The following is a 19,557-nucleotide window of genomic DNA, read 5'->3' as shown; positions in this document are numbered from 1 at the left end:
GTGAGGGATGGATGATGCACCCAGTCTCCCAGCTAGGTCCTCGTCCATTAATGGTGAGCAGGGAGGTGCAAACGCACCTCACGCTGGCAGACAAGCTGCATGTCATCTCTATGGGCTTCTCTCAGGGCACTCTGGACGAGAGCACCAGCTCCTCCCCCCTCTGCCAGTAGCCGAGCTGCAACGACTGACATGTGCCCAGCCTTGGCGCTGGATGCACCCTCCCAGGACGAGCCTGCTCAGAGGACGACTGCCAAGGTCATCAGGGCCACCAGGGCAGCAGAGTCAGCAGCTACCTCCAGCGCCACTATCAGGGAGGTGGGGGGCACCAAGATGCAGCGCCCACAGACATAAGTTGAAGGCACCTTAAGCACAACAGCGGTGTGCCACGGGTGACATTATTTGCGTTAATTATTTTGGCTCTTGTATTGGGTACTTTGTTCTTTGTTCAGGTGAGGTAACGTAAACATTTATTTGACTTAAATGGGCTGAATTGGCTGGATGATTTCAATAGGTGCCAGATGTAGCACAGGTTTGTAAAAGTACGGCGTTGTGTGATGCTGACGTACTGGGTTGGCTTCTCATTTAATGATTGTTAGCAAAGGAGTCACTGCCATTGGCTTGACAAGGTGACTAGCTGAAGGTTCGCTAGATCAAATCATCCCTGGTGTCCCTGCCTCCATGAGAGTTTATGTCCTTTGCCTCGAGGTCCTCACCCTGCACCTCCTCAGGCTCTTCCTCTGAGCCATCACTCGAGTCATCCTCCCTGGTCTGTGGAGCTGCCTCGCTTTTATCAGCCACCATTGGTCCCCCCTTGCCAGAGCCAGGTTGTGCGGGCTGCAGCACCTGACAGCTGTGAGGGGCACAAGCTCTGGAGGATACGGCAGTGCTCCCCCTGACCAGTCCAGGCATCTGAAGCACGTCTTCAGCAGCCCAATGGTCCTCTCCACCACTGCCCTTTGGAGAAATGACTCTTGTTGTATCTTTCCTCGGCCTCAGTTCTTGGGTGACTGAGTGGGGTCATCAGCCACCTCTTCATGGGATAGCCTTTGTCACCCAGGAGCCATCCATCCACTCATGCAGGAGCCATGAACAGCCTTAGTACCCCTGAGTGCCCGCAAGATATAAGCATCATGTTCCAGGATAACGGGCACAAACTTAGAGAATCAGTGTCCTGTGGTCACAGACGATCTGAACATTCATTGAGTGGAATCTCTTTCTGTTTATGAAAGCTCCAGGCTCACCTGCTGGTGACTTGATGGCTGCGTGCTCTCTCTGTCTGGCTTGTCTCATCTGTCCGGAAGTGGATGAACATGGGGACATGTCTAAAGATAGCATCAGCCACGGGCTTGACACAACTGTGTGCAGCTGATTGAGAAATGCCGCACAGACCCTCCCATTGAGCCCTGAAAATTTCCAGAGACATAGAAGTTGGGGGGCACTGTGACCTTCAAAGTCAATGGCATGGGGCATCCACCCACTCAGTCAAAGGTGATTTCTGGACCTATCATGTGACATATTGCTGTCACTTTGTCCCTGGAGAGGGAATGTCTGCAGCAGCACTAGATCTCAGACATCTGGAGGTAGTTGGAGCACTGCCTGAACACTCTAGACGCTGCGTAGTGGTGTCTTCGGCATGCCCTCCCGCCTTGGCCTCCCTGCTGGCCCTGCATTGACTGAACCCGTGCCTCTCCTCTTAAAGCTCTGTCCCTGGGACGCTGGCCACCTGCACCTGGCCTCCTCTCTCACCTCTCCTCCTCCTCTCCTCCTTCCTCTTCAGAGGAGGTTCCACCAGTGGAATACACTCTCCCCATTTGATGGGATGCAGAGGAGCAGTGCCTTGAAAATGAAGGAACATTGTGCTGCAATACTCAGGGGACCCTTCCAGGGAAGATGAGGCCCTGAGCTGTTGAAAGGCAGACTTGACAATCAAACAAGAAGCCAAGGAACTCTGAGACAGCTCTGTACTCACACAGCAAAGGATTGGCAATGACAGAGAAAGTGCTGCTGCTCCGGGGGCCATTTATCCCACCCGTGGGTGAGGAAATGATTAAAACGTGAATTCCGCCCTCCTGTTTTGTCATTGCGTTGAACTAAAAATTGCACAGGCAATGTAAAATCGCATTCAATAGGCTTTCTAATGACTTTACTTGGTCCTTTAATTGTCAGCCGGTACGGCCCTGACTCCCACGTGTGTCTGCCAACCTCAATATTGCAGGCGTGTGCAATGATGTCAGGTCGCACGCCCAGTGCGGTTTCACGTAATTTTATGTGCATCCACCCAACCTCGAACGCAAAATTCAGGCCATGGAGAAATGTTTCCAGTGGGAGAAGGGTCATTTCCGGGGGCACAGATCGAATATAATTTGCAAAAGAACCAGAGGGGCCATGAGGGTAATATTTTTTACACAGTGACTTGTCACGATTTGGACCGCGCTGTCTGAGATAGTGATGGAAGCAGATTCAATAACAACTTTCAAAAAGGAATGGGTAAATATTTCAAAAGGAAAAAAATGCAGGACTATTGGGATGAACAGTGGGTCTAATTGGATAACTCTTTCAAAGAGACAGCACAGGAATGAAGGGCAAAATGGTCTCCTACACTTAATCATCCTGTGATTCCATGATTAATTAGCTTTGCTATTTTGTTGTAGACTATGAATCCATGAGGAAGGGAAATGGACCTGAATCTTCACCAGTGGCCAAGAAGAGGCCTGCAGGAGAGTCCCTGATAAATCCAGGCAGTAAGAGGTAACCTGCTTCCTTCAATATTTTATGCTGTGGCAGGCTTTGCTGGCAATGCCTTTGGGTCAACTCCTGTGAAGTGTATACCAAGTCCCAGTGGCATATCGTTCATCTCTTACTTTCTTTTTGCAGGTATTAGTGCCCCCCCCCAAGGCATAGTACAGTTAAAAGCACAATAAAACACCTCCTTCTCTGTCCAAACCTCAACTTTAGAAGGTCACCTTGCATTTCACAACAGCAACTTACATTTATATAGCGCCTCTAAAACATGCAACATCTCTAGCCGCTGCACAGGAGAGTTAGCAATCAAAGGTTGGCCCCAACTGCACATAAGGAGATAAGATGAACTTGATGAAAGAGGTAGGTTTTAAGGAATTGTCTTAAAGAAGGAGAGATGGAGAAGCTTGGGAGGGAAGTCCAGAGTAGCTGAAGACACAAATCGGAGGAGCATAGAGATCTCAGAGTTGTAGGGTTGGATAGAGGTTCAGAGATACGCAGGAGAAAGGCCATGGCTACTTAACTGTTTTTTGTCTGATAATGCTCCTGCAAAGCATCTTGGGATGTTTCACTAATTTAAAGATGCTATCCAAATGCAAGTTGTTGTATCCCAAACTGAGCATCTTTGGGCTAGTATTGAGTGACATTACCAATTCTTTTTTATTTATTTGTTCTGGTGTAGGTGACACTGGCAACAACAGTATTAATTACCCATTGCTAGCTGCCCTGAGGGTACTTAGAGTCAACCCCATGGTGTGGAACTGGAGTGATGTGTAGGCCAGACCAGGCAGAGGTGGTAGGTTACCTTCCCAGTTGGGCATTTGTTGAATTAGTTGGGTTTTTAATTACAGTCCTGACAGTTTTCTCATGTCATCTTGAGTTTAATTTCACAACTTGCCAGGGAGGGATTTGAACACACAATCCTTGGGTTGTTAGTCTAGTAAGTTAACCATTAAGCTATCATACTCTGATCAGCCTGGTTAGTCAGATGAGCCTTCCAATTTGTAATGTAGGCTCAACCCCACTGGTAGACTGAAAAAAAGGCATTTTGGCAAAGGATCTGGTACTTTTAATGACAGCAGCCTGGGCTGGACTTTCACTCAAGCCCAAGATTTGAAAAGCCAGTCTTTAATCCACAGTGCTGCTGACTCCTCACTTTTTTTGTTGCAAAACTTGTGTCACAGACCAATGACACTTAAAAGGTTCTTCGCCATTTAAGGAATATTTTCTGGTTCACGGAACGGCCCAGAAGATTGCTCATGATGTCAAGTGAAGAGAAGAATGAAAGAATGTACTAAGAAAAATTAGTGATGGCAGCTGATGTTACCTTTCAGTCTATCTAAAGAGAGGGCATCTCACATGATGGTTTGCCTTCATAACCCTTTTCCTTAGTACCTGGCCCCTGAGGCTTTCAGCTCCTGCTAGGCTAAGAATTGGCCGTCTATATACTTTGCTAGTAGAATGGGAAAGAAAAGACTTGGTACAGGATTTTACCCTTTGGCCAGAACCCCAACAATGGGGTCAAATAGGGGTCACAACAATGCACTGTGTGGGATACAGTCATCTGCAGTGATTTTCCCCGAATTGACCAATTACTGGGCAGGGGGTGAGTTTCATCTTCTAGTTAAGGACAGCGGGTGTGCTCTCAGAGCTGGAGGGCCAATAGGAGGCTTTCCAGCACAGAAGCAGCAGAAATCCAAAACAAAAACAGAATTACCTGGAAAAACTCAGCAGGTCTGGCAGCATCGGCGGAGAAGAAAAGAGTTGACGTTTCGAGTCCTCATGACCCTTTGACAGAACTTGAGTTTGAGTCCAAGAAAGAGTTGAAATATAAGCTGGTTTAAGGTGTATGTGTGGGGGGGCGGAGAGATAGAGAGAGAGAGAGATGTGGGGGGGGGGTGGTTGTAGGGACAAACAAGCAGTGATAGAAGCAGATCATCAAAAGATGTCAACGACAATAGTACAATAGAACACATAGGTGTTAAAGTTGGTGATATTATCTAAACGAATGTGCTAATTAAGAATGGATGGTAGGGCACTCAAGGTATAGCTCTAGTGGGGTTTTTTTTTATAATGGAAATAGGTGGGAAAAGGAAAATCTTTATAATTTATTGGAAAAAAAAGGAAGGGGGAAACAGAAAGGGGGTGGGGATGGGGGAGGGAGCTCACGACCTAAAGTTGTTGAATTCAATATTCAGTCCGGATGGCTGTAAAGTGCCTAGTTGGAAGATGAGGTGTTGTTCCTCCAGTTTGCGTTGGGCTTCACTGGAACAATGCAGCAAGCCAAGGACAGACATGTGGGCAAGAGAGCAGGGTGGAGTGTTAAAATGGCAAGCGACAGGGAGGTTTGGGTCATTCTTGCGGACAGACCGCAGGTGTTCTGCAAAGCGGTCGCCCAGTTTACGTTTGGTCTCTCCAATGTAGAGGAGACCACATTGGGAGCAACGAATGCAGTAGACTAAGTTGGGGGAAATGCAAGTGAAATGCTGCTTCACTTGAAAGGAGTGTTTGGGTCCTTGGACGGTGAGGAGAGAGGAAGTGAAGGGGCAGGTGTTGCATCTTTTGCGTGGGCATGGGGTGGTGCCATAGGAGGGGGTTGAGGAGTAGGGGGTGATGGAGGAGTGGACCAGGGTGTCCCGGAGGGAGCGATCCCTACGGAATGCCGATAAGGGGGGTGAAGGGAAGATGTGTTTGGTGGTGGCATCATGCTGGAGTTGGCGGAAATGGCGGAGGATGATCCTTTGAATGCGGAGGCTGGTGGGGTGATAAGTGAGGACAAGGGGGACCCTATCATGTTTCTGGGAGGGAGGAGAAGGCGTGAGGGCGGATGCGCGGGAGATGGGCCGGACACGGTTGAGGGCCCTGTCAACGACTGTGGGTGGAAAACCTCGGTTAAGGAAGAAGGAGGACATGTCAGAGGAACTGTTTTTGAAGGTAGCATCATCGGAACAGATGCGACGGAGGCGAAGGAACTGAGAGAATGGGATGGAGTCCTTACAGGAAGCGGGGTGTGAGGAGCTGTAGTTGAGATAGCTGTGGGAGTCGGTGGGTTTGTAATGGATATTGGTGGACAGTCTATCACCAGAGATTGAGACAGAGAGGTCAAGGAAGGGAAGGGAAGTGTCAGAGATGGACCACGTGAAAATGATGGAGGGGTGGAGATTGGAAGCAAAATTAATAAATTTTTCCAAGTCCCGACGAGAGCATGAAGCAGCACCGAAGTAATCATCGATGTACCGGAGAAAGAGTTGTGGAAGGGGGCCGGAGTATGACTGGAACAAGGAATGTTCCAGATACCCCATAAAGAGACAGGCATAGCTGGGGCCCATGCGGGTACCCATAGCCACACCTTTTATTTGGAGGAAGTGAGAGGAGTTGAAGGAGAAATTGTTCAGCTTCAGCAGAAATCTACAGTTCAAGCGAGAGAGAGAGAGGAGCACCTCCATTTTGAGGTGCACTCTCTTCAACTGTCTGACCTTTTAAGTTAAGAATGTCTTCAGCAGCCAGGCCGCCATGGTGGAGCGGGACTCCCTTCTGCAGGCCAGCCTTTAAGCTTGCCTGGAAGAGTGACCTCCTGGTTTGTCACCAGGAAGCCGCTGCCAGGTTATCTAACTCCCAGTGCCTCAAGAGGCCTTCAACTGAATCAGTTGGCTCCCCAGTTTGTGAATGGGTAGCCCTGTCACCTCCTCATCCCAGCTCCAGGCAGCATGATGCCCGCCAAATAGACTTATCACAACAGGGTCTAAGTATCCAGCCCTTGCATTTATGTAGCGCCTTTCATGACCATCAGACATCCTAAAGTGCTTTACAGCCAATGAAGTACTTTTGAAGCATAGTCACTGTTGTGATGTTGCTTTGCATACATCAAAGGTTGTATTTCTGTGTCACTGTATAAACTGAATCTTTCCTTCTCCATTCAGAACAAAGGCTCCCATTGGAGTGAGCTTTGAGGACAACAGCCTTGATGAAAGTAGCGAGTGAAGCACCTGATTGGGCACAAAATGGATTCGCTGGGGGTGTTTATAATGAAGTGTCATTTACCATAATTTATGTTTTATATACAAAGATGGATATCAATTTTTTAAAAAAGAAATGCTGTCTCTGCTTGTTTAAGAAACAATAATGAGACCTTTTATGTGGCTTTTTAAATTGAAGATTGAAATTAAAAAGAAACTTGTTTCACAGTATGTAATGTACTCTTGTGTAAATGTTATTGTTCACACAGAGGGGTTGTTGTGATAGTGTTAAACGGACAATAGGAGATTGTCTGCCCATAATATACCACTTCTAAGGGACCTTGGTGTGTGTGTCCATAGTTCTCTGAAGACAGAGGGTCATGTTAGTGGGTGGTGAAAAAGGCATATGGGACACTTGCCTTTGTCAATCGAGGCATAGATTACAAAAGTAGGGAGGTCTTTTACAGTTGTATAGAACCTTGGTGAGGCCACTACTGACCAAGCTGACCGAGTCCCAAAGGACATAGCTGCTAGACTGGGTCTGCGGAAGGTGGTGAGGGAACCAGCAAGAGGGAAAAACGTACTTGACCTCATCCTCACCAACCTGCCTGCTGCAGATACATGACAGTATCGGTAGGAGTAACAACCGCACGGTCGTTGTGGAGACGACGTCCTGCCTTCACACTGAGGATACCCTCCGTTGTCTTGTGTGGCACTACCACCGTGCTAAATGAGATGAATTTTGAACAGATCTAGCAACTCAAGACTGGGCAACCATGAGGTGCAGTGGACCATCAGCAGCAGTGGAATTGTACTCAAACACAATCTGTAACCTCATTGCCTGACATATCCCCCACTCTACCATTACCACCAAGTCAAGATAGTGTCATGGGCCCAACCACCTTCAGCTGCTTCATCAGTGACCTTCCTTCCATCATAAGGCCAGAAGTGGGGATGTCCGCTGATGTTTGCACAATGTTCAGCACCATTCAGGACTCCTCAGGTGCTGAAGCAGTCCATGTCAACATGCAGAAAGACCGGGACAATATCCAAGTTTGAGCTGACGAGTGGCAAGTAACATTCGCTACACCAGTGCCAACCAATGACCATCTCCAAGAAGAGAGAGTCTAACCATCGCCCCTTGTCATTCAATGGCATTACCATCACTGAATCTCCCACTATCAACACCCTGGGGGTTACCATTGACCAGGAACTAAATTGGACTAGCCATATAAACACTGTGGCTACAAGAGCAGGAATCCTGTGACGAGTAACTCACCTCCTGACTTCTCAAAGCCTGTCCACCATCTACAAGGCACAAGTCAAGAGTGTGATGGAATACTCCCCACTTGCCTGGATAATGCAGCTCCCACAACAAGAACCTTGACACCATCCAGGACAAAGCAGTCCGCTTGATTGGCACCAATCAACAAACATTCACTCCCTCCACCACTGACGCACAGTAGCAGCAGTGTGTACCATCTTCAGGATGCACTGCAGGAATTCTCCAAGGCTCCTTAGAAGCACCTTCTAAACCCACGACCACTACCATCTAGAAGGACAAGGGCAGTCACTCACCATCCTCACTTGAAAATATACTGCCGTTCCTTCTCTGTCGCTAGGTCAAAATCCTGGAACTCCCTCCCTAACAGCACTGTGGGTGCACCTACAATACATGGACTGCAGCAGTTTAAGAAAGCATCTCACCACCACCACCTCAAGGGATGGGCAATAAATGAATGTTGGTTACCACCTGGAGTTTCAAATAAAGAACTTCAGATGGTTTTTGTGCAGTTTTAAGTTAACCGGTATTTACTTGGAAATCCTGGTTACTTGGGCCCAGCTTTTCTCTCTCGGGTCGGGTGTGCAGAGATGGGCGAATTCTCAGCTCTGCAAACTTCACCATTAAAAATAATTGTCGCAGTTGGGATTTCCGTTCTGTGTTGGGGGGGACATGGGGCAGTGAGTTGTGGGGTGACAGTGGGCTGGCTGGAACGGGGGTCCCCGGAATGAATGCGGAGTGCAGGGACTGGCGGGTGTGCGAGCGGGCTGGGTGGAAGGCCTGCTTCTGAGCAGACCTCCAGCTCTCATCCATCCCACACACTCCTCATGCCTCATCCATGCCAACCTATGCCTCATCATGCCCCTCTACCCACTCCCCATGACCCCTCATACCCTCTTTGCCCTGCAATTCCACATGGTCCTTTATGGCTCCTATGCCAACTTAGTGCCAACTTATGCCAACCCTGGCCCCCAACCATGACCCTTTGCCCTTACCCCTCCATGCCAACTCACCTAATATCCTTTGACAGTTCCAATGAGTTTCTTTATTTTTTATGCACAGTCATGTTTAATTTTAACAATCTTTACCTCTCCCAAAGATGCCCTGGGACCATATCCAATGGGGTACCTTATTTCTCCAAAGGGGTACTCTGGCTATCCAAGCGAATTCACCAAGGTCAGACCTGCTCTTACCTGTCCTAATCTGTGCACTTCAGCTTTCACATTCCTGGCCTACCAAAACCCCACTTCAGTGGAGGCAGCTGGAGATTTAAATGCCCAGTTGCCTCTGTAAACCGCACATGTAAAAACCCCAGTGCCACACTCGTCCCACCCCCATGAAACTAGGAAGTGCCATGTTCAGGGGCATGACTTAGAATTTCTGGGCTTGTCCGCCATTATTGCTATGACTGAGAGGCTCTCCATCGTTCTGGGCCTTGGTGTGACATAGAGAGAAAGGCCTTCAGTTAACTCCTAAACAGCTTACATATAAATTACTGACAAATGACAAATAAACAGAAACAAATTCAGGAGAAAGAAATGGAATTCATTCAGGGTTTTATTCAAATCATTCACAGGTAAACAATTCAACTGCACTACTAATCATTTCATAAACAGTTAATCCATTAAACATGGTACAAAGCATCTTAAATATATACTGAAGATCAGATTGTGACACAAATATCCATCATACAAAGTATTATGAGTATAATCTAAGATTCAAAAGGAGGGGTTTTTTTTAGTGCACTTGTGACATTATTTAGTTTGTAAACCATTTGCATCCCTCCCCCCCTCCAAAATTCTTCCCCTTTCTACTGAGGGCCTTGTCTCAAACTGGCACCAACCACCCTCCTAAATGACTTCTCTTTATCTACCCTTGTGACGTGAGCATCTCTGGCAAGGCTGGCATTTGTTGCCTATCCCTAACTGCCCTTAAGAAAGCAGGTGGTGAAGATGCTCCCACAACAATGTTCCCTGTTAGCTGCATCCCGGATGTCCCCCACTCAGGCCGTGTACAAGTCGATTCCATAAAGTTACTGCTCATGCGCAGCTGCACCAAAGAAGTTAAAGGGGTCGTGCATTCCAAACAAGATTAGAGGGAACGTTGTGCCACGGTGCTGTAGGGTGGGGAGTTTGAGGATTTGGACTTATCAATAATAAAGGAAGAGTAATGGATGTTCAAATCAGGATGGTGCATGATTGGGAGGGAACTTGGAAGTGATGGTTTTCGTATGCGTCTGCTGCCTTTGTCCGTTTAGGTGGTGGAGCTCGCGGGTTTGTGAGGTGCTGTTGAAGAACCTAGGAAATCTGATCATGGTGGGCCACCTGATCCGACATCCACTCACAGGCACTTTGGAGCAGGAGTAAATAGTATATTACCCCAGTGTTTTTTTTATTCACTCCTCTCCAGCCCTGGAACATTGAGACTAACTGCAGCATTCCTAACACTTCCAGGGCTGAGATTAGTTAATATGAGACAAATCAATGATTGTACCTGGTACAGTGGTCTTTAGAGGCTAAGTTCTATACTAGAGTGGGACATGCACTTACAACTGAGACACAGGGAACCACAGCAATTCTCAATAAATATGGAAGGAAATTCTTCATGCACTAGAGATTGTGGTGAAAAGCACTTTATAAATAGTAGCTAGAAGGTAGCATTTTGCATTGGGCAATGAAATTCAAGGCAACAATGAAGATAGCTTATTCTTGGTAAATGCACTAACCACATATAAAGTTCAGAGAGCAGGGATATGAAACACTATATACACTTAGAAATTTAATCTCCTTAGAAAGTAAATCCCAAACACCACATGGGCAATCAGACTTCTATAAGCAGTCAATCTTCTGCAAATGTGTGTTGCAAACTCAGATCAATGCTACAGTCTATTAATCTACACTGTTTATATTAATATTCAGTGCGATATAAAGGTACAACAGCAAGACCAGGGAGTAAGCCTCAGTATCTAGATACAGAAATATTTCATACAATGGGTCTTTCACACAGATCACAAGTGGACTGGCATTGCCAATCCTTCAGGATTTGAACATTAATCTCCTACACACAGAATTTGGACAAATCCATGAGGAAAATCATTGGAGCATTAACAAAATGTGCATCTTTCACATTTTTTAACACTTCTGTTTATCATTCATAGGAATATTGGGAATGAGACAAGATGACTTTTGACCATTCAGGGTTGTAAGAGGCCAGAGTTCATTCCTCCAGAAATACCAGGTGGTGGCAACCACCAACTGAACTGAACTTCAAGAATTCAATAGCCATGCCCATAAAATCTAAACTATCTGATTATCAGAGACACAGGAAAACCGTGAAGTGTTTTAAGATGCCCTGGGGTCATGAAAGGTGCTATTTAAATGCAAATCTTTCAATTATCTCTGACATCCTCCTTACTGCAAGCTTGGCATCAACAGAAATAATTCTGATTAGGGTCTTAAATCATCAAGATTGACATTTGGCTGTAAAGGGAATTCTCCTGGTTTGAGGTGGTTATGCTTGTCAACAGAACATGGACTGTAGTATTTTGGCATCCTTCATTGGAGTTAACCATTGAGAATTAATACAGCTCTCCCAGAATTAATAAAACTCTACAGGAAAGAGAAGTAAACAGCATCCAAATCATAATCTGTAATAAAACAGCTTATCAGGAAGTTAATGTAACTACACAAGCAATTAATTGTAACTGTGACATTCTGGAACATTCTGACTGATAATTTATATTGTACCTTAATGTGTTTAATAGACAGACTCACAAAATGGCTGAAATCTGATGGGTAATTATATATCCCCTCTTAAGCAAATCACACTCTGTCTCCTTGATTAGGACTCTTATCCATAGGGCCAATGTAGGACTTGGTTTACTTTGGTATAGCTATGCAGGTTGAGTATCTTTTTTCCGTAAATCCAAAAGCTGAATGCATCCAAAACCTGCATTTTTTTTGAACTTCAACGACCTTTAGTGTGGGAAGTCTGTGACTCAAGCTAACACAACCTGAGCCAACACGAACCTCGCTGAGTGCACCCGACCTTTAGCGCAGGAAGTCTAGTTGTTTGCCTGCACTGTTTACCTTGCAAATCCTCTCCTTCAAGCAGAATGGCACCACAGGTGGGAATTTATTACAGGTACCCTGTACTTATTATTCAGTGGCACAACTTACTTTTCTAGTCACTTTATTTACTTTAGACTTTAGCTAGCTTAGATTTCAGCCATTGTAATGTAAGTAGGCTTAGGCCTTTACTTAGCATCTGAAAACCAAACTTTTCTGAAATCTGAAACACAATCAGCCCCAAGGCTTTCGGATAAAGGAAACTTGACCTTTATTAGTGTGATCAATTGATTTTGACCACTTTTTCTGTCCAACAAATTCAACAGGGAATCCATCAAGCAGAGGAAAAGTTTGCCTTAACTTGGGTTACGGCACACATCTTTCATAATTTTGCTTTCTCTCGCATCTTAATCTGTTCAATTTGCTTTGATTTTCTCTGACTCCCACCAAACGACCAACTCTGTATTTGGACTTCCAAAGCAAAAGTGATGTTGCTGTATGAGAAAATGTACATTGGTATTTCCACCAAACCTTAGCGACCATCTTATGAGGCATCTCTGCTGGAGGCCACACCTGTATAAAAAACAACTTTCCCATCCATGTCACCTCTAATTTTCACATTAAATATAGATTTATTTGTAAAAAGCCTCTCCAAGTGGTTTTTGGCGGCTTCAAATTAAACATATACTTCTTTGGGAGGTGCAATGTTAGGGATTCAGTAAAAGAGAGTTCAGTCACATCTTGTGAGGATGTCTTTATACAGAGCAAATTTCAGATCAGTTGAATCTTCCTCTTAAAAGTACGCTAAGGATCTAAATATCAACTCACTATAAATTCTGTAAAATCATTACTAGGTGGAGTTGAAATTTTTAGGGAATTATATCACAGAATACAAATGTTGACCCTGTCCTCCAATCCTCCTCTTCAATGAGATGATATTACAAGAGACCTACAAGAAATAAGTCACAGTAGCAGATTTCTCATATGCAGTTTCTCAGTGAACCATAGTGCCCCTTTAAGAATGGAAGCTTCAAATGAACACAATATCCAGAACGAGATGGTGGCGATATATGCAAGAATGTTGCATTGGGTTAAAGCTTGTTAGTTTAATCTCCAGCATAAACAGACCCATGAGTGGAGATAATCTCCTAGTCAGTGCTGGTGCTCCAAATCTATCTTAATGTCGTGGCAACATTTCGATATGCCAGCTTGATCTCCTCTTCGTTGGGGCAGGAATTCATGAACTCTTCGCGTTTCTCGGCATTGTTTAGGTACCTACACAGGCCTGTAAGTTGCTTTGGGATTGTAAAGTTCCGATAATGCTTGCACACAACCTGTTAAGAAATCAGATACACTCAAGTTAGCCCCTGCACCTGGCTATGACCATGATCTCCAACCTTCCCAATCTATGTCAGATAGTATATTCCCTCCCACTTTTTTAACATTTGTCTGATCACAGGAGAGATGAAGAGGCTCAATGATAAAATTATATTGAACCTACAGCCCAGGAAAAGACCATACAGCCCCATAGGTTTATGTATGTGTGTATGCATCACACAAGCTTCTCCCTCTCTTCCTCAACTGCCCCTCAACTTAGGAAGCAGCCCCAGTTCAGCATGAAACTTTTTTCAAAACAATTCATGTAGACACAGATACAAATGGTAAGTGAGGGATCTTCACATCAGCACATCAAACCTTCCTTAAGGTGCATAGAGTAAGGCCCAAGGTTAACCTTGCAGTGAGACAATGTGTATATAAACTGATCGCCAGGAAGTCTGCAATGCAACACATGCCCATAAAGGTTCCTTAAAACATCACAGGCAAATGGTGATGGTTTTGCAGATCCACTGGACTGAGTCTGCTTCCAATAAAAATGGAAAATGCTGGAAATGCTTAGCAGGTCTAGCAGCAGCTGTGAAGAGGGAAACAGAGTTAATGTTTCAAATCTGTGATCTTCCATCAGAACTGAGTCTGTTTCTTTTCCAAATGAATTTTCTACCACCTTGGACAAGGTACTGTGGTCAACAGCAAGCCCATGGTGTTGGCCATGACTCAGAGACTAACTCAATGGTTCAACAAGATGGAATGGCACCCAATTTCAAAGACCCTTTTCATTGTCTTTTCCATATTTCTTTCTCTCTCTTCAGGTACCATGCCCTAAGAGGGCACTGGCAACCATGGACCTCCATGTTAATCTTGCTGTAGAACTGTGGATCATCTTCATTGGTGATACATTCATCCAGTTTGCAAGGTTCTTTAGAAAGATCATTCTTTGTCTACCTTGATCCCTTTTACCATCGATCTTTCCTGTCAGCATCAGACTTTCTAAATCATGATTTCATATTACGTGCGTGAGAAATTCCAACTGTCTCTTCCTGATCTTATTCTTTTGGTCTCAGGTTTTACCAGCACCTCTTCAAGATATCTTCATTATTCACCTCAAAAAACCACAAGCTACAGCCTCAATTCCTTTCTGCATTGTTTCACTGATCATCCAACACTCACTTCTTTTTGTCAAAATTGGTGTGATGTAACATTCCAGATTCTCAGTTTTGTTTTCATGACTAATTTTGAATTGATCATAATCTGTTTCATTTTTTGAAATGCATCTTTGGCCATTCCAATCCTTTGCTCTATTTCTTGGTTTCACTTTCCATCCAATTTTAACATATTTCCTCTAACAAAATTTGCCTGCCTGTTTGACCTTTCCATTCTTCACTGTGACCTTACATTTACTTTCCTGAAATCCTCTTGTCTTGGGAATGGGAGAGAAGGCAGCTGTATGTTCTTTAAAGATTTTGGGAATCCCATGCTAACCAGTACCAGAAATAAGTACAAGAAAGACTTGCTTTAATGTAGCACCTTTCAGAAACTTCCTACATCTCAAAGTGCATTACAGTTAGTGAAGGACTTTTGAAGTGTAGTCACAGTTGTAATGTAGGAAATGTGACCACCAGTTCAGGTACAACAAGGTCCCAACAAAGAGTGATGAAAAAATGACAGTCTGTATTTTTTTTAATGATGTTGGGTGAATAATAAATGTTGGCCAAGACACTAAGGAGAACTCTCAACCTGCTCTTTTTTGAAATAACCATGTGGAATCTTTTGCATTCACCTGAGCAGTTAATAGGGATCCATTTGATCAGCAATGATCCAGTCACATCTATCAGTTCTAAACTAATGATGGAGAAACAACAATAGTGAAGAATTTAAATTCCTTTAATCTTATCCCAACACTGAACATGACAACCTCAGTCTAGATAGTAGATTCCACATCAAATCATTCCTACACGTGTTAACTGAATGCTATCACTGTTTCCATAGTCTATACTGTGCAGTTAAATTGGGTCAACAGAGTTCAGGGCCTCCAGCAGGTCTTTACATACTGGGATTTAGTGGGGTGCTCATGTTCGGATGGAATGACCCTGGACACATTACCATTTCTGAGTCAGAAGGCAAAGAGTTCAAGCCCCCATCACTAACGCTACCACCTCCCCCCGACTATGGCCCTTCCACTGAGTGCAGGATGGGGGAATGAACTTTGAATACTAGGATGCCACCCAGTGGGTAGGATTTGTTTGCGATAGATGAAGGTGCCTCCCCCCTCCCCCCATATTGTAAAAGGAAACTGGAACTCTTTAGCCTTGGTTGCAGCCCACCTAGCCCTACACTGAAAATAAACAATGGACCTTGAGGGAAAATCCCTCAGCTACTCTTCCCTAGCAAGTAATCAAGAATCACACGTGTGAGACTTCAGTTAGGACATGCCCTAGGGGCAGAACACATTGGATGGTGCAGAGTAACTCTAGGCAAATTCATGGTGTTCACTTCTGAATGGATTTTTTTTTCTTTATTCTTTCATGGGATGTGAGCAGCAATGGCAAGGCCAGCATTTGTTGCCCATTCCTAATTGCCCTTGAACTGACTGGCTTTTTCAGCCATTTCAGAGGGCAGTTTAGAGTCAACTACACATTGCTGTGGGTCAGGAGTCACATGTAGGCCAGACTGGGTAAGGATGGCAGTTTCCCTTCCCGATAGGACATTAGCGAACCAGATGCTTTTTGGGACAATCGCTGGTGGTTTCATGGTCACCATTACTGAGACTAGCTTTACAATTCCAGATTTATTAATTGCCATGGTAAACCCAGGTCCCGAGAGAATTCACCTGGGCCTCTGTGTTAATAGTCCAGTGACATTACCACTACATCACCATCTCCCCCAAAGGACCTGGGAGGGCATGAAAAGGAATCCAGTATGGGTAGGGTGGTGGTGTTGGAGAGAATATATTTATTTTAGGTAGTCACTGCCTCTTCCCGTCCCCTCTCCTCCCGCCTTGCAGGCTGGGTCAAAGGTTAGAAGAAAAGTCACAGTGGCAGGGTCCGAGAAACAGGCGATTTAACAACCACTCTTTCTTAACAAATTCTGCTTTAACCAGCCTATGTGCAAGCAAACAAAAATTTGTTGTGAAAATGCAGGGAGGCAATCTCTGGCATGTGACACCGTAGGCATCTTTATTGCACGACAGGTGCTACTTTCCACAATGAAGCTGAACCATTGCTTTCAGAAGCCATTACTTGGTTGCTCATAAACTGGCAACTGAATAACCATTGCTAAAAATGTAGTCTGTCTAAAATGTGTAAAAATACTGTGAAACGGTCCTTAGTAATAAATATATAGCTGAAAGCAAAACACTGCGGATGCTGGAAATCTGAAACAAGAACAAAAATTGCTGAAAAACTCAGCAGGTCTGACAGCATCTGTGGAAAGAAAGAGTTAACATTTCGAGTCCGTATGACCCTTCTTCATAAATACATAGATCCAGGAATTAGACCATTCAGCCCCTCAAGCCTGTTCCACATGCAATTAGATCTATACCTTCAGTTACCCTCCTTAGTTTCATACCCTTTGATATCCTTGCCCAGCAAAAAAATCTATCAATCTCAGCTCTGATATTTTCAATTGACCTCCAGCCTCAACAGTTCTAATTTTTGTGTGAAGAAGTACCTCCTGACATCACAGTGGAATTGTTTAAGGTTATGCCCCTTTATTCAGCGTTCCCACGTCAGAGGAAAGGTTTCTTTCTGTCTCCCTATCAAATCCTTAATCACCTTAAACACCTCAATTAGATCATCCTGATTCCTGTGTACTCAATCAGCCTAGTCTATGCAGTTTATTTCATTAATGCACTGTAATACCTATTAATGTCTATTAGGTAATGCTTATTGCATCATGTGGGAGGTCTTGTGGCGCAGTGGATAGCGTCACTGCCTCTAAGCCAGAAGCTCTGGGTTTGAATCCACTCCAGGACTTGATGGCCATGGTAGCTGCATTTATAATGTAGCCAAACATGTTGATTATCATAAAAGCAAAATACTGCAGATGCTGGAAATCTGAAACAAAAACGGAAAATGCTGGAAAAACTCAGCAGGTCCAACAGCATCTGCTGTTAGACCTGCTGAGTTTTTCCAGCATTTTCTGCTTTTGTTTTCGTTGATTAGCAACTTGTTAATCTTTCCAATACTCCGAAGGCAGATGGTAAGAGTGGGAGAGTCTCCTGGTTAGGCATGATTGATATGGAGTAGCATTCTGCAAGCTATAGCTTCTGGTGACAGGCTAGCCACCTGTTCCAGGAGAAACTAGCTATGGAAGCAAGTGGAAACATGTGCTCTGTCTACCTTGTGCACTACTAGACATGGGCAGAGAAAAGATTGTATTTGAAAGTGCCTGAAGTGTCACGTGTTAAAGATTGCTTTTCCCTCAGTTTGTTTTCATAGTGGATTTTTGTTTGTCTTTTTCTCTGCACATTGGCTGGATAAAGTAGAATTCATTAAGAAGGAGCTATGGTGGTCTCTTGGTTCAGAATGACCCTTTCCCTCTCGTTCAAGGAGGAGATTGAACAATAAGCACCTCTTCTGCGTAATTGGTTGAGGGGTGCTCTTGATAAGGAAAAGACTTAAAAATTTCACTCACCTTAACCACATGGAGTTTGGGTAGGAGGTTGCAGTCAGCCAATGTCAGCTCATTCCCATCCAGGAATAACCTTTTTGATGGGTAGGTTCCATCTTCGTGTGGTAGTGGCGTGTTCAGATATTGTTCTAGCTCCACTAGTGCTTTCAGGAATGATGTCTCCAAAGCTGAACACAAAGAGCTATTAGCACAATGCAAGAACATGTCACCAGTCACACCAGCCATTATCAACAGCAAGGACCACTGAATGCCCAAAAATTGGCTGAGCCTTTGCCAAACACTGTCAAACATTGGTCCAGCAAAAGTAACAGGATAGATTTCCATCCCCTTCCCTCACCACCCCTCCCCCCTCCCCCCAACCCCCACCATCCCAAATCAGAGCAGCAATGATGCTGCCTTTGTTCACTGGAAACAAGCTAAACATGAGTCTACCAATTCAAAAAAGCGGGCTTTAATTGGTGTATCACTATTACAATATCAAATCTTCAAGTGAGTAGCTGGTGAACTTACGCTCATTCTTTTGAGGAAGTGGATTCTTAATGTAAGCTGAGAATTTCTGGAAGACGCTATAACCTGCAGTCATGGATTCCTTGCATCTGACACTCAGTCTAGGGTACCTGGGGAAAGAATGAAACAAATCTAACCCTTTATGGTCAATGAAGACGAATGTATAAAATGGCTGCATGTCTCAGTGTTTCTGAATGGTGAAAATTGATTTGGAGAAGCTAATGTCTCTTTATTAGAAGCCATTTTTATGCACTTAAGTGTCCCTTGTTGGGCACCAGTAACCAAAATGAGTGGGAGACTGTGTGACCTATGGTGTACAAAGGCACACAATAAAATAAATGATCAGTAGGTGGTGGTATAACCCAGAGCAATCCAATTCTGCTGTCATTATTCAGCCTAGTTTATATGTGACTCTTAATTGCCTGCTGGTGTGGCCTTGCAAGCTACACACCTGTATCAAACTTCCACTGCAGCAGTTCAAGAAGAAGGCCCTGTACCATCTTCTTGAGGAAGCTGTAGGGATGGGCAATAAATACCGACCTCACCAATTAGGCTCACATCCAAGAACAAATTATAAAATGTCCTTGGTTGTAAGGACAATTAGGGCCCACTTCTAAATTTTAGGTGGGGTAGTCTAAAAAGATTCTGACCCAGGTCACAATGGATTTACCAACCTGGCAGGAGAAGAGGAGGAGGTGAAACAATGGGATGGCTCATTCAGCAAGTAACATTTCCAGTCACCCTTTCCTTCTGGGATCAGGCTCACCCCTCTGGGAGTAGAAAAGTGGCCATGACAGCCAGAAACACTGTCTGATTGTCTAACCCCTCTCTGGCTATCCATTTTGCAGAAGTGATTGTCTTCATTAACTGTGCTCACTTCATTCATATGCTGCTCTGTGCTGGGTTATTATTGGGAGTTTAAATTGACTCTGTTATGAGGGTTTGGCCAGCCCACAAACTGATTGTTTCATTTCGCTGCGTTCCAACAGTAACTACCATGTGAAAATAAAAACACTAAGGCGATTTCTGTTTTCTTTAA

General features: G+C 44.6%; 2 protein-coding genes across 6 annotated transcripts in view; one reads left to right on the top strand and one right to left on the bottom strand.

The window, feature by feature from the left end:
* The window catches only part of paxx (PAXX non-homologous end joining factor), a 35,471-nt gene extending 28,545 nt beyond the window's left edge, over positions 1–6,926 (top strand). For all 5 annotated transcript variants that reach the window (XM_041192936.1, XM_041192941.1, XM_041192937.1 and 2 more), the window contains exons 7-8: positions 2,652–2,748; positions 6,660–6,926. In XM_041192936.1, coding sequence (XP_041048870.1) covers positions 2,652–2,748; positions 6,660–6,720 — 158 coding nt within the window. In that variant the 3' untranslated portion in view covers positions 6,721–6,926. The remainder of the gene's footprint in view (positions 1–2,651; positions 2,749–6,659) is intronic.
* Positions 6,927–9,516: 2,590 nt separating this feature from the next.
* The window catches only part of LOC121281223 (chloride intracellular channel protein 4-like), a 29,386-nt gene continuing 19,345 nt past the window's right edge, over positions 9,517–19,557 (bottom strand). The window contains exons 4-6 of the mRNA XM_041194014.1: positions 18,522–18,628; positions 18,015–18,178; positions 9,517–13,378 (exon numbers count right to left, since the gene is read on the bottom strand). Coding sequence (XP_041049948.1) covers positions 13,217–13,378; positions 18,015–18,178; positions 18,522–18,628 — 433 coding nt within the window. The 3' untranslated portion in view covers positions 9,517–13,216. The remainder of the gene's footprint in view (positions 13,379–18,014; positions 18,179–18,521; positions 18,629–19,557) is intronic.

The sequence above is a fragment of the Carcharodon carcharias genome, chromosome 8, assembly GCF_017639515.1.
Source record: "Carcharodon carcharias isolate sCarCar2 chromosome 8, sCarCar2.pri, whole genome shotgun sequence".
Classification (NCBI taxonomy): domain Eukaryota; kingdom Metazoa; phylum Chordata; class Chondrichthyes; order Lamniformes; family Lamnidae; genus Carcharodon; species Carcharodon carcharias.
Note: the sequence above shows the minus strand (reverse complement) of the source record. Positions and strands in the feature narration are given on the sequence as shown.